The following is a 17,672-nucleotide window of genomic DNA, read 5'->3' as shown; positions in this document are numbered from 1 at the left end:
TGCTGTATTGGGGGTGGGATAAATGTTTAGCTGGGGTTGGGGATTATTTCAGTTTTTAATAACTGTAAATTGTGTTTCTTATTATTAGTTTCTACTGTTTTGTTGTATAGTCTGTATAACATATTGTGTTCTGAAGGGGAGAAGGTCAAGGCTGCCTGGGAGTAGGCCCCAGCCAACAGATGGCTGGGGCAGGTTCCACGGGGGGTGGGGGTGGCGATGCAGTGGGACACCCCATCTCAGTGATCACAGGTAGGAGAAGTTATGCTAGGACCAGACCAGGTCATTACCTCCAGGTCTGGTCTTGACTAGAAGGATCAACAAGGGAGACCCACTAGAATCAACAAGGGAGACCCACAGGACCTGAAGGTGCTGCTGTGCAATGCCAGGTCGGTGATTCACAAGACCGCTGTCATCCACAACTTGATCGTGGATGGAGGAATTGACCTGGCATGTGTAACAAAGACTTGGTTGGACGAGGCAGATGGGCTTCCACTGTTCTTCCACTGCTTGTCCACCAGGTTTCTCTTACACACAGCAACCCAGGTCATATGGTGTGTGTGTGTGTGTTTGCAGTGATTTTTAGGAAGTCATTAGTTTACACCAGGCGTCCTATTGTGAAGTCCCAGTAGGGGCAGTACAGGATTCCTGGGTTATTTGTGGGGCCTGCCTGGTGTTTTTACAGGAGTAGAATGTGTCCTTTTATTTAAAATGCATCTCTGGGTTATTTGTGGAGCATAGGAATTCATACATATATTTTTTTCAAAATATAGTCCAGCCCCCAACAAGATCTGAGGGACAGTGGACCGGCCCCCTGCTGAAAAAGTTTGCTGACCCCTGTTAACTTCCATGCCAACATGACCTTACATGGGGCTGTTCAGGACTTTGTGGAAAGCATGGCCTCCATGGGGCCGTCTCTAAATAAGTTTGGCCCAACTCTTAGCCGCAGACATGCCTTAAATCTGGTGTTCTCCTCTATGGATGCTGGTGATTTGACACTAAGTAAAAGTGAAACAAAAGAAGTGGCATGGTCGGATCACTTCCTGGTACAACAGGACTTCTCTGCACTCCTTCCCCTCTGCAGGGAGGTGGAACTGATTCAGATGGTCCACCCCCGCCACTTAATGGATCCAAATGATTCCAAAGAGTGGTAGGGGATGTTTTATCCCATGTTGATGGCTTCTCAGCTGATTTCCTGGTGGCCCACTGGAATGTGGAGTTAACCAGGGCTATCGACTGTCTCGCTCTGAAATGCCCTCTCCAATTGCATGGAGCCCAGACAGCCCCATGGTTTCCCCTGGAGCTGAGGGAGCCTTCCCAGACCTGCTGAAAGAGGCGGTCATTAAATCGCTTCTTAAAAAAACATCTTTGGACCTGGCTAACATGGCCAACTATCGCCCAGTGTCAAATCTTCCATTCTTGGATAAGGTGGTTGAGCAGGTGGTCGCTGAACAACTCCAAGCATGCCTCGAGGACGTGGGCCATTTGAATCCATTCCAATTGGGATTCAGGCCTTATCATGGGACTGAAACTGCCTTGGTCCCACTGGTCGATGATCTCCGGTGGGTTAGGGACAAAGGTGAAAGCTGTTTCCTTGTTCTGCTGGATCTCTCAGTGGCCTTTGATACCATTGACCATGACATCCTTCTGGACCGTGTCCAGAAAGTGGTGTTAGGAGATGAGTGTTCAGACCCCTGGGCTCTCACTTGTGGGGTACCTCAGGCCTCTGTCCTTTCCCCAATGCTTTTTCACATCTACATGCAGCCGCTGGGAGAAATCATCAGGGGGGTTGGGCTGGGTATTCATCAGTATGCAGATGATACCCAGCTCTACCTCTCTTATAAATCAAAACCAGTGAAAGCTGTGAATGTCCTGTGTGAGTGTCTGGAGGCGGTTGGAGGATGGAAGGCGGCCAACAGATTGAGGTTGGATCATGACAAGACAGATGTACTGTTTTGGGGAAACAGGAAGCGAGCGGGTGTGGACGACTCCCTGGTCCTGAATGGGGTAACTGTGCCCCTGAAGGACCAGGTGTGCAGCCTGGGAGTCATTTTGGACTCACAGCTGTCCATGGAGGCACAGGTCAATTCTGTGACCAGGGCAGCTGTCTATCAGCTCCATCTGGTACGCAGGCTGAGTCCCTACCTGCCCGTGGACTGTCTCGCCAGAGTGGTGCATGCTCTAGTTATCTCTCGCTTGGAATACTGCAATGCGCTCTACATGGGGCTACCTTTGACGGTGACCCAGAAAATGCAACTAATCCAGAATGCAGCAGCTAGACTGGTGATTGGGAGTGGCTGCCAAGGCCATATAAGACCGGTCCTGAAAGACCTACATTGGCTCCCAGTACGTTTCCGAACACAATTCAAAGTGTTGGTGATGAACTTTAATGTCCTAAACGGCCTTGGCCCAGTATACCTGAAAGAGCGTCTCCACCCCCATTGTTCAGCCCGGACACTGAGGTACAGCTCCAAGGGCCTTCTGGCGGTTCCCTCACTGCAAGAAGCCAAGTTACAGGGAACCAGGCAGAGGGCCTTCTCGGTAGTTGCACCTGCCGCGTGGAACGCCCTCCCATCAGATGTCAAAGAAATAAACAACTATCTGGCTTTTAGAAGACATCTGAAAGCAGTCCTGTATTGGATTTTTTTTTTATGTGTAATGTTTTACATTTTTTTATGTGCTGTAAGCTGGCCAGAGTGACTGGGGAAACCCAGCAAATGGGCGGAGAATAATAATAATGATAATAATAATAATAATAATAATAATAATAATAATAATAATAATCAGTTGTGCTGGCATGGCAGAGGCAACAGGGACAGCTACAGGCACATGTGGTTGACGCGACCAAAGGTGGCAACTGTGGGAGAAAATTCATTTCTGAGACTCAAACTAAATTATCAGACTTTTATTGAGTAATGTATTACAGGACAGAGTCCAAAAGGGTCCGTGAGAGCATTCCATCATTTTGCGTGTTCCATCCTCTACCCAGCAATCCCCAAATATAGTCCTTTCAAATACTTATTCAACCCAAGCAGTCAGGCTCCCTCTAAACTGGCCCCCTCCCCACCCACCCCACTTTAGTGGTCAGGCTGTAATCTTAACATACACAAGCGTAGCCTTAACGATCATGAGATTTGTAGAATTTCTGCCTCGAGAAATTTTGGAACCAGGTGATGGGTCAAATAGATAACATTTCTGACCCAAACTCTGGAGGTAGCCTTGCTGAATTTTCATACAATTGAAAGCCAAGAGCTGGTGAACAAACATTTAACTGGAGTTGTGTTGATGGGAGCGTGTGTGGCTATGGCCAAGTTCTGGAAAGACCTCAAAGGAGCTCCCGTAGCACCCTGCTCTGAGAGAGTGTGGCAAATAACCCTCATGGAGAAATAAACACAAAACCTGAAACTATCCAGAGGAATAAAAGACAAGGGGACATTCACCAGAGAATGGTGGAACTTCATTATGTTCACAAACACACCGGAAGATGAAAGGTGTACACCCGTTTGTGGGATAGTGTAAATAATAATAATAATAATAATAATAATAATAATAATAATAATATTTACACTCCGCCCATCTGACTGGGTTTCCCCAGCCACTCTCAGCTTCCAGCAGAATATTAAAATACAATGATTCATCAAATATTAAAAGCTTCCCTAAACAGGGCTGCCTTCAGATGTCTTCTAAAAGTCCAATACAATGGTACCTCGGGTTACAAACGCTTCGGGTTTCAATCACTTTGGGTTACAAACTCTGCTGACCCGGAAGTAGTACCTCAGGTTGAGAACTTTGCCCTAGGATGAGAACGGAAATCGCACGCCAGCGGCAGCGGGAGGCTCCATTAGTGAAAGCTCGCCTCAGGTTAAGAATGGTTTTGGGATAAGAATGGACCTCCGGAATGAATTAACTTCGTAACCTGAGGTACCACTCTAGTTGTTTATTTCCTTGGCATCTGATGAGAGGGTGTTCCACAGGGAGGATGCCACCACTGAGAAGGCCCTCTGTCTGCTTCCCTGTAGCTTCACTTCTCGCAGGGAGGGAACCGCCAGAAGGCCCTCGGAGATGGACCTCGGTATCTGGGCTGAATGATGGGGGTGGAGACGCTCCTTCAGGTATACTGGGCCGAGGCCGTTTAGGGCTTTAAAGGTCAAACAAGCAACTATATTTATTTGCTTCTCGCTGTAATATAACTTGCTTCTACTGCAAGAGAATAACTTGGTTAGCATGGTAGTGTCTCCAGGAAAGAAATCTGAAAGAGTTGATTAGGTGTTAATAATTTCTGATTGAGGGCAGAAGGAGAAGGGGACGACAGAGGACGAGATGGTTGGACAGTGTTCTCAAAGCTGACCAAACTGCAGGAGGCAGTGCAAGACAGGAATGCCTGACGTGCTCTGGTCCGTGGGGTCACGAAGAGTCGGACATGACTAAACGACTAAACAACAGCAACAATTTCTGTTGCTCCAGTACAAGGGGCATCAACTTCTGAAATGCTGGAAAATCACAATAAAAAACACAGGGGTGGGGGGGGTGGGGGTGGACAATGAAAAATATCCCTGGAAACAGTTTATCATCCAATACAGATACATAACAGGACAAACATCTCCAGGGAAAAGACTTGTTGAGAAAAGGAGGACTTCAGCGGGCACAGAAATGGCCCTAGCATGGGCGTACCCAGCGAGGGGCAGGGGGGGCAGCTACCCCCCAGAAGCAAAATAAAAATAAAAATAAAAGGTTATAAAGTGATGAAACGAAACAAAATTAGGTAGGGCGATGGCGAATTATCGGTTGTTTACCACACTGAAATGGTGTAAAACCCGAGAAGTATCTAGAGCCACCTAGCGACTGGTAGAAGAATCTATGTGTGTCTCGCACGGCAGGACGGAGCGAATCGTCGAGGCGGCACGCTCCTTCCCCGCCGTGCGAGACACCCGCTTCGCCTCTATCCGGAGGAGATGACCGCAGAGCAGATGCAGCCGACCACGTGAGCAGCGGGGCAGCGGGGACCATGGTGGGGGCGTCCGGGCTGCTCTCCCTGCAATGGTGAGACCTTGCTCCTTCTGGGCTGCCCGTGCGCGCCGACTTGTACACGTCCAATTCTCCCCAGTTGCTTTATTTCTGATTGCTGGTTTATTTTATCTCTGAACCTCTTTTCCAAAAAGGAACGTAAGCCAGAGTTGCCTCTCCTATAATTATATATAATTTTCTTAAAATTTTGGTTTCATTCGCCTTTTCCGTGCTGAAATGTCACAACCTGAACGACCATGGCTTGCCCCCCCCCCCCAGTTTTGATCCTGGGTACGCCCCTGGGCACTAGGGAGGGTAACTTTCTGATACATGATGGAAGGAAGTTTCAAAGGTAGCTGGCACCATTCCCACATTGTGCAGAATGGATCTCATGAGATGGTAAGGGGTGAGACGATCTCCAAGATATCCTGGCCCCCCAACCGCATAGGTCTTTGTTCACCCGTGCCAGCACTTTGAGATGTAGACAAGTTCTAGGAAGGTCTCCTCCAGCTCCTGTCCCTAGGTGCTCACAGCTGTTTCTCAGGTTTGTCTTGCCACGTTATTTTTTGAGGAAGAGGTATATGAGGAAAGGGGCGAGAACAATAAGCTTGTTGGCCAGAATAAGTCCGATAAAAAGACCGAAGGAGGACAGCAGAAAATGATCTGCAAGGGAAAAGACAGGAGATTAACCACCAAGAAAAACTTTGGCCCAACAGCAAGGAGAGCCTCTGTCCGAAGATCTACACATAGAAATTCATGGCTGCCTTGCTCATTTCAAAGTTCAAAAATACTCTGCGTGTCATTATTCCTATTAACAGTGCATTAAAAAAACAACAACACCCTGTAATATTCAGAGAACTTACAAAATGTTAAAGGCAGGAAGAGCAAGCTGATCATTCATAGGGCTGCTATACGTCTGGGTTTTCCTGGTCTTATCTGGGATTAATCCTTTTAAAATAGCGCTGGGTGGGGGAGGAATTTCTGGATAAATGTCTAGGAAAACGGGATGTGTGGCAACCCATGTCAAAAGGGAAGGGGTGTTTTTTTGGTGAATTTCCTTAAAAATAGTTGAAAAACTTAGCTTTGTAAAAAATCTCAACAACTTACGCACTTTGACTGGACAGTGTTGGGTGACTGGAAGCGCCTCCCTTCCTGGTGCCCTCCTTATTTGGTGTCATTCTGCAAGACCTTAGTTAGTCCCCAAACTAAGGCCCGGGGGCCAAATGCGGCCCAATCGCCTTCTAAATCCGGCCCGCGGATGGTCCGGGAATCAGCATGTTTTTACATGAGTAGAACGTGTCCTTTTATTTAAAATACATCTCTGGGCTATTTGTGGGGCATAGGAATTCGTTCATATTTTTTTCCAAAATATAGTCTGGCCCCCCACAAGGTCTGAGGGACAGTGGACCAGCCCCCTGCTGAAAAAGTTTGCTGACCCCTGGTATAGGCAGTCAGTGTTCAGACTCAGTAGCGCAAACTTTTTCAGAGGGGGCCGGTCCACTGGCCCTCAGACCTTGTGGGGGGCCCGGCCTTGATCCAGTATACCTGCAGGAGCGTCTCCAACCCCATCGTTCTGCCCGGACACTGAGGTCCAGCGCCGAGGGCCTTCTGGCGGTTCCCTCAATGCGAGAAGCCAAGTTACAGGGAACCAGGCAGAGGGCCTTCTCGGTAGTGGCACCCGCCCTGTGGAACACCCTCCCACCAGATGTCAAAGAGAAAAACAACTACAGTGGTACCTTGAGTTACGAATGACTCGACTTACAAAATATTCGACTTACGAACTAAAATAATTGGCGAGCACTTATGAATTTTTTTGACATCCAAAGGCACTGCCGGCTCCCTCCCGGCCAGATCGGGCCGTCTCCGCTGCAGCTGCCGATCCGGCCATAGGACCGGATCGGGCCCTCCCCGCTGCAGCCGCTGGCCTCCTGCCGCCGCCCCCACCTGTCGATCCGGCCATAGGGCCGGATCGGGCCCTCGCAGCCGCCACTGGCTGCCTCCCGCTGGCGACCTCCCGCTGGTCTTTAAAGTGCCTTTTTTTAGACCCCGGAACGAATTAATCCATTCCCAATGCATTCCTATGGGAAACATCATTTCGACTTACAAATGTGCATTCGGAACGGATTAAATTTGTAAGTAGAGGTTCCACTGTACCAGACTTTTAGAGGACATCTGAAGGCAGCCCTGTTTAGGGAAGCTTTTAATGTTTAATAGATTGTTGTATTTTAATACTTCTGTTGGAAGCCGCCCAGAGTGGCTGGGGAAACCCAGCCAAATGGGCGGGGTATAAATAATTTATTATTATTATTATTATTGAGATTGAATCCTGACAAGACAGAAGTACTGTTTGTGGGGGACAGGAGGCGGGCAGGTGTGGAGAACTCCCTGGTCCTAAACGGGGTAACTGTGCCCCTGAAAGACCAGGTGCGCAGCCTGGGAGTCATTTTGGACTCACAGCTGTCCATGGAGTCGCAGGTTAATTCCTGTGTCCCGGGCAGCTGTCTATCAGCTCCATCTGGTACGCAGGCTGAGACCCTACCTGCCCACAGACTCTCTCGCCAGAGTGGTGCATGCTCTAGTTGTCTCTCGCTTGGATTACTGCAATGCGCTCTATGTGGGGCTACCTTTGAAGGTGACCCAGAAACTACAACTAATCCAGAATGCGGCAGCTAGACTGGTGACTGGGAGTGGCTGCCGTGACCACATAACACCAGTCTTGAAAGACCTACATTGGCTCCCAGTACGTTTCCGAGCACAATTCAAAGTGTTGGTGCTGACCTTTAAAGCCCTAAACGGCCTCGGTCCAGTATACCTGAAGGAGTGTCTCCACCCCCATATTTCTGCCCGGACATTGAGGTCCAGTACTGAGGGCCTTCTGGCGGTTCCCTCACTGCGAGAAGCAAAGCTGCAGGGAACCAGGCAGAGGGCCTTCTCGGTAGTGGCACCCGCCCTGTGGAACACCCTCCCATCAGAGATCAGAGAGATAAACAACTACCTGACATTTAGAAAATACCTAAAGGCAGCCCTGTTTAGGGAAGATTTTAATATGTGATATTTGATGTAGTTTAATGTTTGTTGGAAGCCGCCCAGAGTGGCAGGGGAAGCCCAGCCAGATGGGCGGGGTATAAATAAATTATTATTATTATTATTATTATTATTATTATTATTATACAGTATTATGTTGGCTAAACTACGTTTATTTACATATACACACTCAGAGCATCGTAACTCAGCTCCTTCCTCTTCAGCATCAGACAGCAAAGAGAAAAAATAATATGACAAATGTCCCATACCACAGATACACAGTTATATAAACATCCTGTCTCTGTCACTTCCCACAATGTGGAATGAAAACCAATCCCATGACTGCAACACGGGGAATGAATCTTAACAATCAGCACCATGCTCTAACCAGGGGTCAGCAAACTTTTTCAGCAGGGAGCCAGTCCACTGTCTCTCAGACCTTGTGGGGGCCCGGAATATATATATATTGGGAGGGGAGGGGGAGAACGAATTCCTATGCCCCAGAAAAAACCCAGAGATGCATTTTAAATAAAAGGACACATTCTACTCATGTAAAAACATGCTGATTCCTGGACTGTCCGTTGGCAGGATTTAGAAGGTGATTGGGCCGGATCCAGCCCCCGGGCCTTAGTTTGCCAGCTCTATCCAGGGTGGCAATCAATAGTAAAAAAAAAGACTCCTTCATCAGCCCCCACTGTGCTTCATCAAAGAGAGATCCTTTTTGCCCCTCTCCCTCTTCCCTCAAATGCCCAAATAATTAACGGATCAATTAGGAAATCAGAGCAGTCTGGGGCGGAGTCAGGTCCACCTATTCCCATGGAATAAAGACCCAGGTATCTTGCAGGCATCCTGAGAGCAGGATTTCTTAGAAAGGATAGCCATAAGAGAACTTGCTAGAGGGGAAACAGGACCACCTCGCCCCTGGGACTCCCCCAGGCACACCCCTTCTTTCCAGGCCATGCCCTCATTGGTCATGGTTTGCTGGCCTGGTAAAATTTCACATTGGTCACTCTCCCACTTTTCGACACTGTCCCGTCCACTGGCATGTGCCCCTTTGAAGTTGACCAGTAGCGAATACAGTCCTTAGGATAAAAGGTTACCATCTCCCCCACCCCCAATCTCACAGCAGGCTCTCCATTGGGCTGCGGTTCTGTACCGGTTAAATTTACATTGCATACAAATACTTATTAAGTGTAGATTTTCAAAGAATGAAAAGCAGCTTTTCGACCCTTGGGGAAGGGGAAGAAAATAGATTTTTGTGCAGAAAAGCCCCCAACAGGGAAGGAGCGATGTACCCTTTCTCCCTTTCTCCTCTCACCACTGCTTCACTCAAACATGCCACCGCCGCCCCCCAAGGCAATTTTTCGCTTTTTTAAAAGGTCCGAGCCTCATTAGATGCCTTTGCATTTCTATATAACATGGAGCTTCTGGGGTGAGGGGGGGGGCAGATTGTCCTCCTAGGAAACAAAGAGAAATTGTGGGATACTTACCAGTCACAGAAACCTCAGTGCCCCCTCCTGATTTAAATTCTATGTCTCGGGCTCCTGCCCTGTACTTCACACAGTAATAGGTTCCGGCATCCTCAGGTCGGATGTTCCTGATGAGGATGGTGAAGTCTGTTTGTGACCCAGGAACAACCCTGGTCACACGGGGGGGAGATTGTCCTCTTCCACTGAAAATGGTGGGTTGGTTTCTGCCCAAGCCCTTGTGCCATATCACGCCTCCTGGTGGACCATTTCCGCTTACTGTACATGTCAGAATGAGGTTCTCTCCTGCTGACACACACAAGGGTCCTGGCGGCTGCAGAACTTCCAAATCTTGGCCTTGGGCACCTGCAACAAAATAAGTGGCACCGTCTTCTTCTTTATCTCCGGAATTTGGGCTTGTATCCAGCATTGTATGCGAGTGAAACTGACTTCCACCCATATGTGTGGCGTGCTTCATTTTCTCTTCTCCTCCTTGCAGCCCCCGAGTGCCCTCAAAATCTGCTTGAGAGGGTTAGAGCAGGATTTGAGGGTCCACGAGGGGCTGCAGTGGAAGAAGAGGAAAGTGGAATCCCACAGCATGAGCAGACGTCCTCTCACACAATGATGCAGTTATTTATTTATTAGTTTTCCAATATACCCCCAATAACAGACAAATTAAAACAATAACAATTAATTCCCAAACTATACAATTATCAAAATGCCAATCAACTTCCAATTAATACATTTTAGTTAAAGTGCCCCCCCACATGTTGGTTTGGGTGCATTTCCGATCTTATATCCCTGTGTTCCATAATCTTAATTAATGTCAGTTACATTTCAGTTATAATAATAATCATAGAATCATAGAACAAAATTCCACTGCCGAACAGCTCTTACTGTCAGGAAGTTCTTCCTAATGTTTAGGTGGAATCTTCTTTCTTGTAGTTTGAATCCATTGCTCCGTGTCCGCTTCTCTGGAGCAGCAGAAAACAATCTTTCTCCCTCCTCCATATGACATCCTTTTATATATTTGAACATGCCTATCATATCACCCCTTAACCTTCTCTTCTCCAGGCTAAACATACCCAGCTCCCTAAGCCATATAAGGCATCGTTTCCAGGCCTTTGACCATTTTGGTTGCCCTCTTCTGGACACGTTCCAGCTTGTCTGTATCCTTCTTGAACTGTGGTGCCCAGAACTGGACACAGTACTCCAGGTGAGGTCTGACCAGAGCAGAATACAGTGGTACTATTACTTCCCTTGATCTAGACGCTATACTCCTATTGATGCAGCCCAGAATTGCATTGGCTTTTTTAGCTGCTGCATCACACTGCTGACTCATGTTAAGTTTGTGGACTCCTAGATCACATGTACTGCTCTCAAGCCAGGTGTCACCCATCCTGTATTTGTGCCTTTCATCCCCCCCCCAAGTGTAGTACTTTACATTTCTCCTTGTTAAAATTCATCTTGTTTGCTTTGGCCCAGCTGGCTAATCTGTTAAGGTCATTTTGAAATGTGATCCTGTCCTCTGGGGTATTAGCCACCCCTCCCAATTTGGTGTCATCTGCAAACTTGCTCAGGATGCCCTCAAGCCCATCATCCAAGTCATTGATAAAGATGTTGAATAAGACTGGGTCCAAGACAGAACCCTGTAGCACCCCACTAGTCACTACTCTCCAGGATGAGGAAGAGCCATTGATGAGCACCCTTTGGGTTCAGTCAGTCAGCCAGTTACAAATCCACTGAATGGTAGCATTGTCTAGCTCGCATTTTACCAGCTTCTTTACAAGAATATCATGGGGCACCTTGTCAAAGGCCTTGCTGAAATCAAGATAGGCTACATCCACAGCGTTCCCTTCATCTATCAGGCTTATAATTCTGTCAACAGCAACATACTGTAATTAATGATTTCTATTCGTGATGTTGCAATATACAATTTATAAAGCTTCAAGTGAGGAACTCAAACTATTATCTTTATTCTGCCCTGCATTTGAAACTGTTAGGTCCGTGGAGATACCTTTTGTCCATTTACAGTGTTTGTTGTTTTTAAACGGAGGTGAGGCAGGAATTACTCTGTCTTTCCAACACAGTCTTGAGCTTCCCCTCCCACTTCTTTCTTCATTTCAGATCACACACAGTTTCCATTTTTGCCTGTCAATATCAATATTACTCCAACATCCCTTCCTCACTTGTAAATATCTTATCTTATATCTTATATTCTGGAGAGGGCTGCCGAATCATAAATATATAAAATAAGTAAATCATGGGCTTCCCTCTCTCCAATCAACTCTCAGGCCGAATAAAATCTTATCTCAGTTCAAACCTTTAATCCATGTAGCTGGTATATTCCACAGTATGTTGTTGTAACTTGCAACCCTTTCCCATCACACGGCAGTACTTTAAAGCCAATTAAAAGGCAAATTAAATGGAGAACCTCTGCTTCTTAATGGTGGCGTAGGAGGGTTTTCGCCAGGCGAAACCCAGCCAGATGGGCGGGGTATAAATAATAAATTATTATTATTATTACTCTGTGCCTCCGTGCCTCTTGCATTCCATGCTGGAGCGGGAGCCAGGTACCAAGGAGAACTGTGAGTAAAGCAAATTCCCTGGGGGAGAATTTGCAAGGATGATTTATCCTCAGTCATCCTTTTTTTTTTTTTGCCAACGATCCCCCACTGTTGTGGGGGCTGCCTCCATTAAGGCAGGCAGGACCGGAAGACCACAAGGATGCATTTAATCCAGGGAATGAAGATGGGGGAACAGAAGCAAGGTGAAGGACAGCACAGCCCTGCTCACCTCAATTCTTCTCAAAAGCATTTCACTAGAGGTGCATGATTTATGCAGGTGGGTAGCCGTGTTGGTCTGATGCAGTAAAAAATAATAATAAAAAAAATCCTTCCAGTAGCACCTTAGAGACCAACTAAGTTTGTCATTGGTATAATAATAATAATAATAATAATAATAATAATAATAATAATAATTTATTATTTATACCCCGCCCATCTGGCTGGGTTTTCCCAGCCACTCTGGGTGGCTTCCAACAGAAATATTTAAATACACTAATTTCTAAAAGATTAAAAGCTTCCCTAAACAGGGCTGCCTTCAAATGTCCTCTAAAAGTCTGGTAGTTATTTTTCTTTTTGACATCTGGTGGGAGGGCGTTCCACAGTGCGGATGCCACTACCGAGAAGGCCCTCTGCCTGGTTCCCTGTAACTTGGCTTCTCGCAATGAGGGAACCACAAGAAGGCCCTCGGCACTGGACCTCAGTGTCCGGGCAGAGCAATGGAGGTGGAGATGCTCCTTCAGGTATACAGGTATGAGCTTTTGTGTGCATGCACACTTCTTCAGATACACTGAAACAGAAGTCACCAGACCCTTATGTATAGTCAGAGGGTGGGGAGGGGTTGCTGAATTGCAACTCATTACCAAGCTTAAAACCATGGAGAGACCTGGTCTGAATAAGGACACTGGATTCTTATCTCATTATACATGATCAAGCTTTCTTTAGCCATCTCACCCCTTGCTTTTTCCTGCAAGACCAATTGCAGTCATTAAAAGTCATTAACAGTCGTCAACAGGTTTACCACCCATTCCCACCACCCTTCTGAGTGATACCCCTCCCCACCCTCTCAATTATATAAGGGTCTGGTGACTTCTGTTTCAGTGTATCTGAAGAAGTGTGCATGCACATGAAAGCTCATACCTATGACAAACTTAGTTGGTCTCTAAGGTGCTACTGGAAGGATTTTTTTATTTTGTTATGATTTATGCAATTATTTTATCTTCAATACACATGGCACTCCTATTTCAGATTAGCTGGTAATAATAAATTTTACTCCCCTTTTCTGTTTTTTAAATTCTCTCTCATTTTAGCAGCTGTTACCAAGTCCTGCCAAGTACTACTTGCTACTGCATCCCTTCTTTCTCCCAAATACTGTAGTGTTGCTTATACTGAGGGAGGTGATTATTCAATACTGCAAATATATTGATGTGAAATGTTCAGCAAATAATTGAATATTCAGATAATAAATCAGCATGAAACCTGTTCATAGAGGATAATTGATTTTTAGGAGAATCAAGGGGTAGGAAATGGTTTCAACTCTAATCACAGTCCTTTAGCGTGGATATTTTGTTTGAAAAGCGGGAAGTCAGTAAAAACAGAACAAAGACAAAGATATAAATTCTCTCCAATACTGCCTTGTGTTTTATTATTTGTTACATTTAAAGCAGTAATGGGGAAACTAGGAGGAACATTTGGAAATGAGGCACTCAAACCAACTAAATGAGCTTTTCAAGCACAGTAGGAGATAAAAAATTCTGACTTGCAAAATGCAGGAAGTCTTGTAATTCTTCTTCAAAAAGAAGCCGAAGAGAGAACCAATGTCTTATGAGTCTCCAGGTTCTGGTTTTCATGGAAATGCAAATTCAATAATGCAAACTCTGGAGACTTTGTGATAAGCAAAGTAACTTTACTTACATCATTAAAATACTGGTTTCCCCAAATTTGACACCTTTGGGCATGTCCACCACAAGTGCCTCTAGCTGCCCCCTCTCTCCAGCCTCTCCAGCACATAGATGGAGTATGTTTCAATAACATGTTGCAGAGCACACCCACCCACAATAAAACAGTAGCCTGGAGGGCCCTTTAACAAGGAAGAAACCAAAATAGCACTGTGGATATGAGGAACACAATTGTGCAAAGCAAGACAGAGCCCATGTCAGAAGATCGAGTAGGTGGTCAAGGGAAAGTCACCCTGTCTGAGATGGTGCTGTTCATTTCGGACAAGCCAGTTTCTAATGTCTCTAGGAGAATTTAAAGCAAGCATATAATAAAGGACCATGGCTTTGAAAGGATGCAAGGTCTATTTCTGCCGGCCCTCACATGGGGCTCAGCAGTGTTAGGCACCTGCTGTCGGCCCCCAGGTCAGCCTTATTCTTGTGCTTGGCCACTTGCCCTCTCAGACCAAGAAAGGAGGGGGCAAGAGTGAGGAGATTGAACAGCTTCCCTTACTTTGCCTTGCACTATTCTTTATTACTTTTAAGTCACAAATGTGACCCAAAGCTACATAGAAACACTCTCTAAACACTCAGATCAATTACAAGAAACACAACCATTTAATAAAAAAATTCCTTCAGATACCTGAAGAAGTGTGCATGCACACGAAAGCTCATACCAAAATAAAAACTTAGTTGGTCTTTAAGGTGCTACTGAAGGAATTTTTTTATTTTGTTTCAACTCAGACCAACACGGCTACCTACCTGTAACTAGAACCATTTAAAATATCTACAAATACAAGGTGGGTCTTACAGATCCTGTTCCACTAAAAAAAAAGTCTGCAAGTACTTGAAACCTTACAGCTTCAGGGCCCAAAGTCCAGGTTACAATGGAGAGCATTCTGCAAATGGGGAGCCCCCAGCAAAAAGGCCCATTCTGTCATTGGCACTCCCATGATGGAGGCACACAGAGAAGGACCTTGGATGGCTGCTGGAGGTTCCCTGTATTTTCTTGCTACTCTGAGGCTCACTAACCTGGTGCTGTCCATAGCCAATTGCCATATATCTTGGGGGTACCAGAGTGGCAGATTCTGGAAAGCTATGGGTTATACTGGATTTTACCGTAGCTAAGAATCTGAGCAAGCCTGCAAGTTCAATGTCTACCTTTGAACACTCACCGAGCATTTGCAGGAGAAGGAGCAGCAGAAATGAACGAGGAGACCCAGGGAATGAGCCCATGGCAGTCATCAGGAGGGCAGAAACCACGAACCCCTTCAGTGCTGTGTCTGTCATTTCACATCAGATGTTGCCTTTGTAGAAGGAAGGGGGGAACTGTTAGTTCCTCCTCCTAAATCATAGCAAACAAACTTTCCTTGGGGCTGCTGTCCTCCAGGAATGGGGAACCTGATGTTGCTGACATATGCCCATGTGATGCTTATTGGCAGAACCCAGGACATGTATAGATATTCAAAAAGCCCTGAAAGTTGCACAGGAAAAGGAAATTGAGACTCGGCGTGCTTTAGGTTGACAGAAGGGACGCGGGTGTCACTGTGGTCTAAACCACTGAGTCTCTTGGGCTTGCCGATCGGAATGTCGGTAGTTCGAATCCCCGCGATGGGGTGAGCTTCCGTTCCTCTGATCCAGCTCCTTCCAACCTAGCAGTTCGAAATCACACCAGCACAAATAGATAAATAGGTACCACTGCGGCAGGAAGGTATGTATGCGTGTGTGTGGCTGTGATTGTGTTTTTGTTTTGTTTTTTGTGGGATGGCATTCAATTTCGTTGTACTATGTACAATGACAATAAAGTTCCGGTATCTATCTATCTATCTATCCTGCATTTCCATGCACTCTGGCACTTGTCATGGTCCTCAGTGCACCAGTAGCGGTTTAGTCATGCTGGCCACATGACTTAGAAAACTGTCTGTGGACAAACGCCGGCTCCCTCAGTCTGAAAGCGAGATGAGCGCTGCAACTCCATAGCCGCCTTTGGCTGGACTTAACCGTCCAGGGGTCCTTTACCTTTTACCTTTGTAGAATGACAGAGTATGCTGGGTTTCAGGACATTGACTGACCAAACCCAAAGGGTGCTCACTAATGGTTCCTCATCGTCCTGGAAAAAAGCGATAGGTGGGGTGTCGCAGGGTTCTGTCCTGGGCCAGTTGTTGTTCAATGTATAAATAACATGGATGAAGGAATTGGGGGGATGCTTATCAAATTTGCCGATGACACCAAACAGGGAGGGGTAGCAATGCCACAGAAGACAGACTCGAGATGGCCTGAAGTTTGGACCTTCATGGAGACCCTATTCACAACCAGCAACAAGGTCTGGGTAACCACTGTTATTTTCTTCAGTGGCGTTGTTTCACGACAGTTCACCACAAATCTTCCATGAATTTGCGGTTTTGGTATCCACAAGTATTTTTGTGAACTCAGTGTTGTTCTTCTTGACCTCTGTTAAAAAGGGGGGTGGGAATTACATTGGTCACAGCAGAGCAGCCAACTTAACATGACTCACCTCATTTACAACATATGTGCTTTATTGTTCAGTTGTTTAGTCGTGTCGGACCCCATGGACCAGAGCATGCCAGGCACTCCTGTCTTCCACTGCCTCCCGCAGTTTGGTCAGACTCATGTTGGTGGCTTCGAGAACACTGTCCAACCATCTCATCCTCTGTCGTCCCCTTCTCCTTGTGCCCTCCATCTTTCCCAACATCAGGGTCTTTCCAGGGAGTCTTCTCTTCTCATGAGGGCTGATTTCCTTAAGAATTGATAGAGAAGAAGAGAAGAGAAGGTTAAGGGGTGATATGATAGCCATGTTCAAATATATAAAAGGATGTCATATAGAGGAGGGAGAAAGGTTGTTTTCTGCTGCTCCAGAGAAGCGGACACAGAGCAATGGATTCAAACTACAAGAAAGAAGATTCCACCTAAAAACATTATGAAGAACTTCCTGACAGTAAGAGCTGTTCGGCAGTGGAATTTGCTACCAAGGAATGTGGTGGAGTCTCCTTCTTTGGAGGTCTTTAAGCAGAGGCTTGACAGGCATATGTCAAGAATGTTTTGATGGTGTTTCCTGCTTGGCAGGGGGTTGGAATGGATGGCCCTTGTGGTCTCTTCCAACTCTATGATTCTATGATCTTCTTGCATTCCATGGGACTCTCAAGAGTCTCCTCCAGCACCATAATTCAAAAGCATCCATTCTTCGGCGATCAGCCTTCTTTATGGTCCAGCTCTCACTTCCATACATCACTACTGGGAAAATGTGCTAGTGACTCTCAAACTTTGGGATTGTTTAAATATATACACCGCCCCCCCCAAAAAAAATACCAAATTGATTTGAGTTGTGTGACTCAAATCAGGTTTACTAGACCTATTCTATTTCTTTTCGTTTTTTAAAAGCAATGTGGACTAAAGTTGCTTCTACACACACACACACACACACACACACACACACACACACGCACACATGGATTAGGGGCCCTGAAGCCGAAGCTTCATTAGTTTCAATCTTCCAGCAGATTTCAGTGGGGAAACTCAATTAAATGATCCGCAAATCAAAACACTTTCTGAATATTGTCCCAGTGCCTCCTATGGCCTTTGTCTACCATGGAAAACCAACCCTGCTGGATGTTTTGTCTACATGAATCGCAGTGCACTGTCTGTGAGCAGGCTGCTCCCCACCA

The 17,672-nt window shown here is 46.2% G+C and overlaps 2 protein-coding genes across 2 annotated transcripts in view; one reads left to right on the top strand and one right to left on the bottom strand.

Moving 5' to 3' along the window:
• LOC118089483 (signal-regulatory protein beta-1-like) overlaps window positions 1-15,297 on the bottom strand; it is a 32,754-nt gene extending 17,457 nt beyond the window's left edge. Inside the window, exon 1 of the mRNA XM_088674773.1 lies at window positions 15,165-15,297. Within this exon, the coding sequence (XP_088530899.1) occupies window positions 15,165-15,279 (115 nt within the window). The 5' untranslated portion in view covers window positions 15,280-15,297. The remainder of the gene's footprint in view (window positions 1-15,164) is intronic.
• On the top strand, window positions 1,381-10,116 carry LOC148685184 (uncharacterized). Its single transcript, XM_088673568.1, has 4 exons — window positions 1,381-1,576; window positions 1,847-2,129; window positions 7,528-7,771; window positions 9,991-10,116. Exons 1-4 carry the CDS (start codon window positions 1,381-1,383, stop codon window positions 10,114-10,116), a joined length of 849 nt encoding a protein of 282 aa, XP_088529694.1.
• Window positions 15,298-17,672: the final 2,375 nt, after the last annotated feature.

This window comes from Zootoca vivipara, chromosome 7, assembly GCF_965207765.1.
Source record: "Zootoca vivipara chromosome 7, rZooViv2.hap1.1, whole genome shotgun sequence".
NCBI lineage: Eukaryota > Metazoa > Chordata > Lepidosauria > Squamata > Lacertidae > Zootoca > Zootoca vivipara.
The sequence above is the reverse complement of the archived record's forward strand: the minus strand, read 5'-3'. Positions and strand labels throughout refer to the sequence as shown.

Coding starts and splice junctions, on each gene's coding strand:
- LOC148685184 (XM_088673568.1), top strand. CDS start 1,381: ATGGCCAACTATCGCCCAGTGTCAAATCTTCCATTCTTGGATAAGGTG. Junction 1,577..1,846: donor CCGGTGGGTTAGGGACAAAG/GTGAAAGCTGTT, acceptor CTTATAAATCAA/AACCAGTGAAAGCTGTGAAT. Junction 2,130..7,527: donor CAGCTCCATCTGGTACGCAG/GCTGAGTCCCTA, acceptor TCTGGTACGCAG/GCTGAGACCCTACCTGCCCA.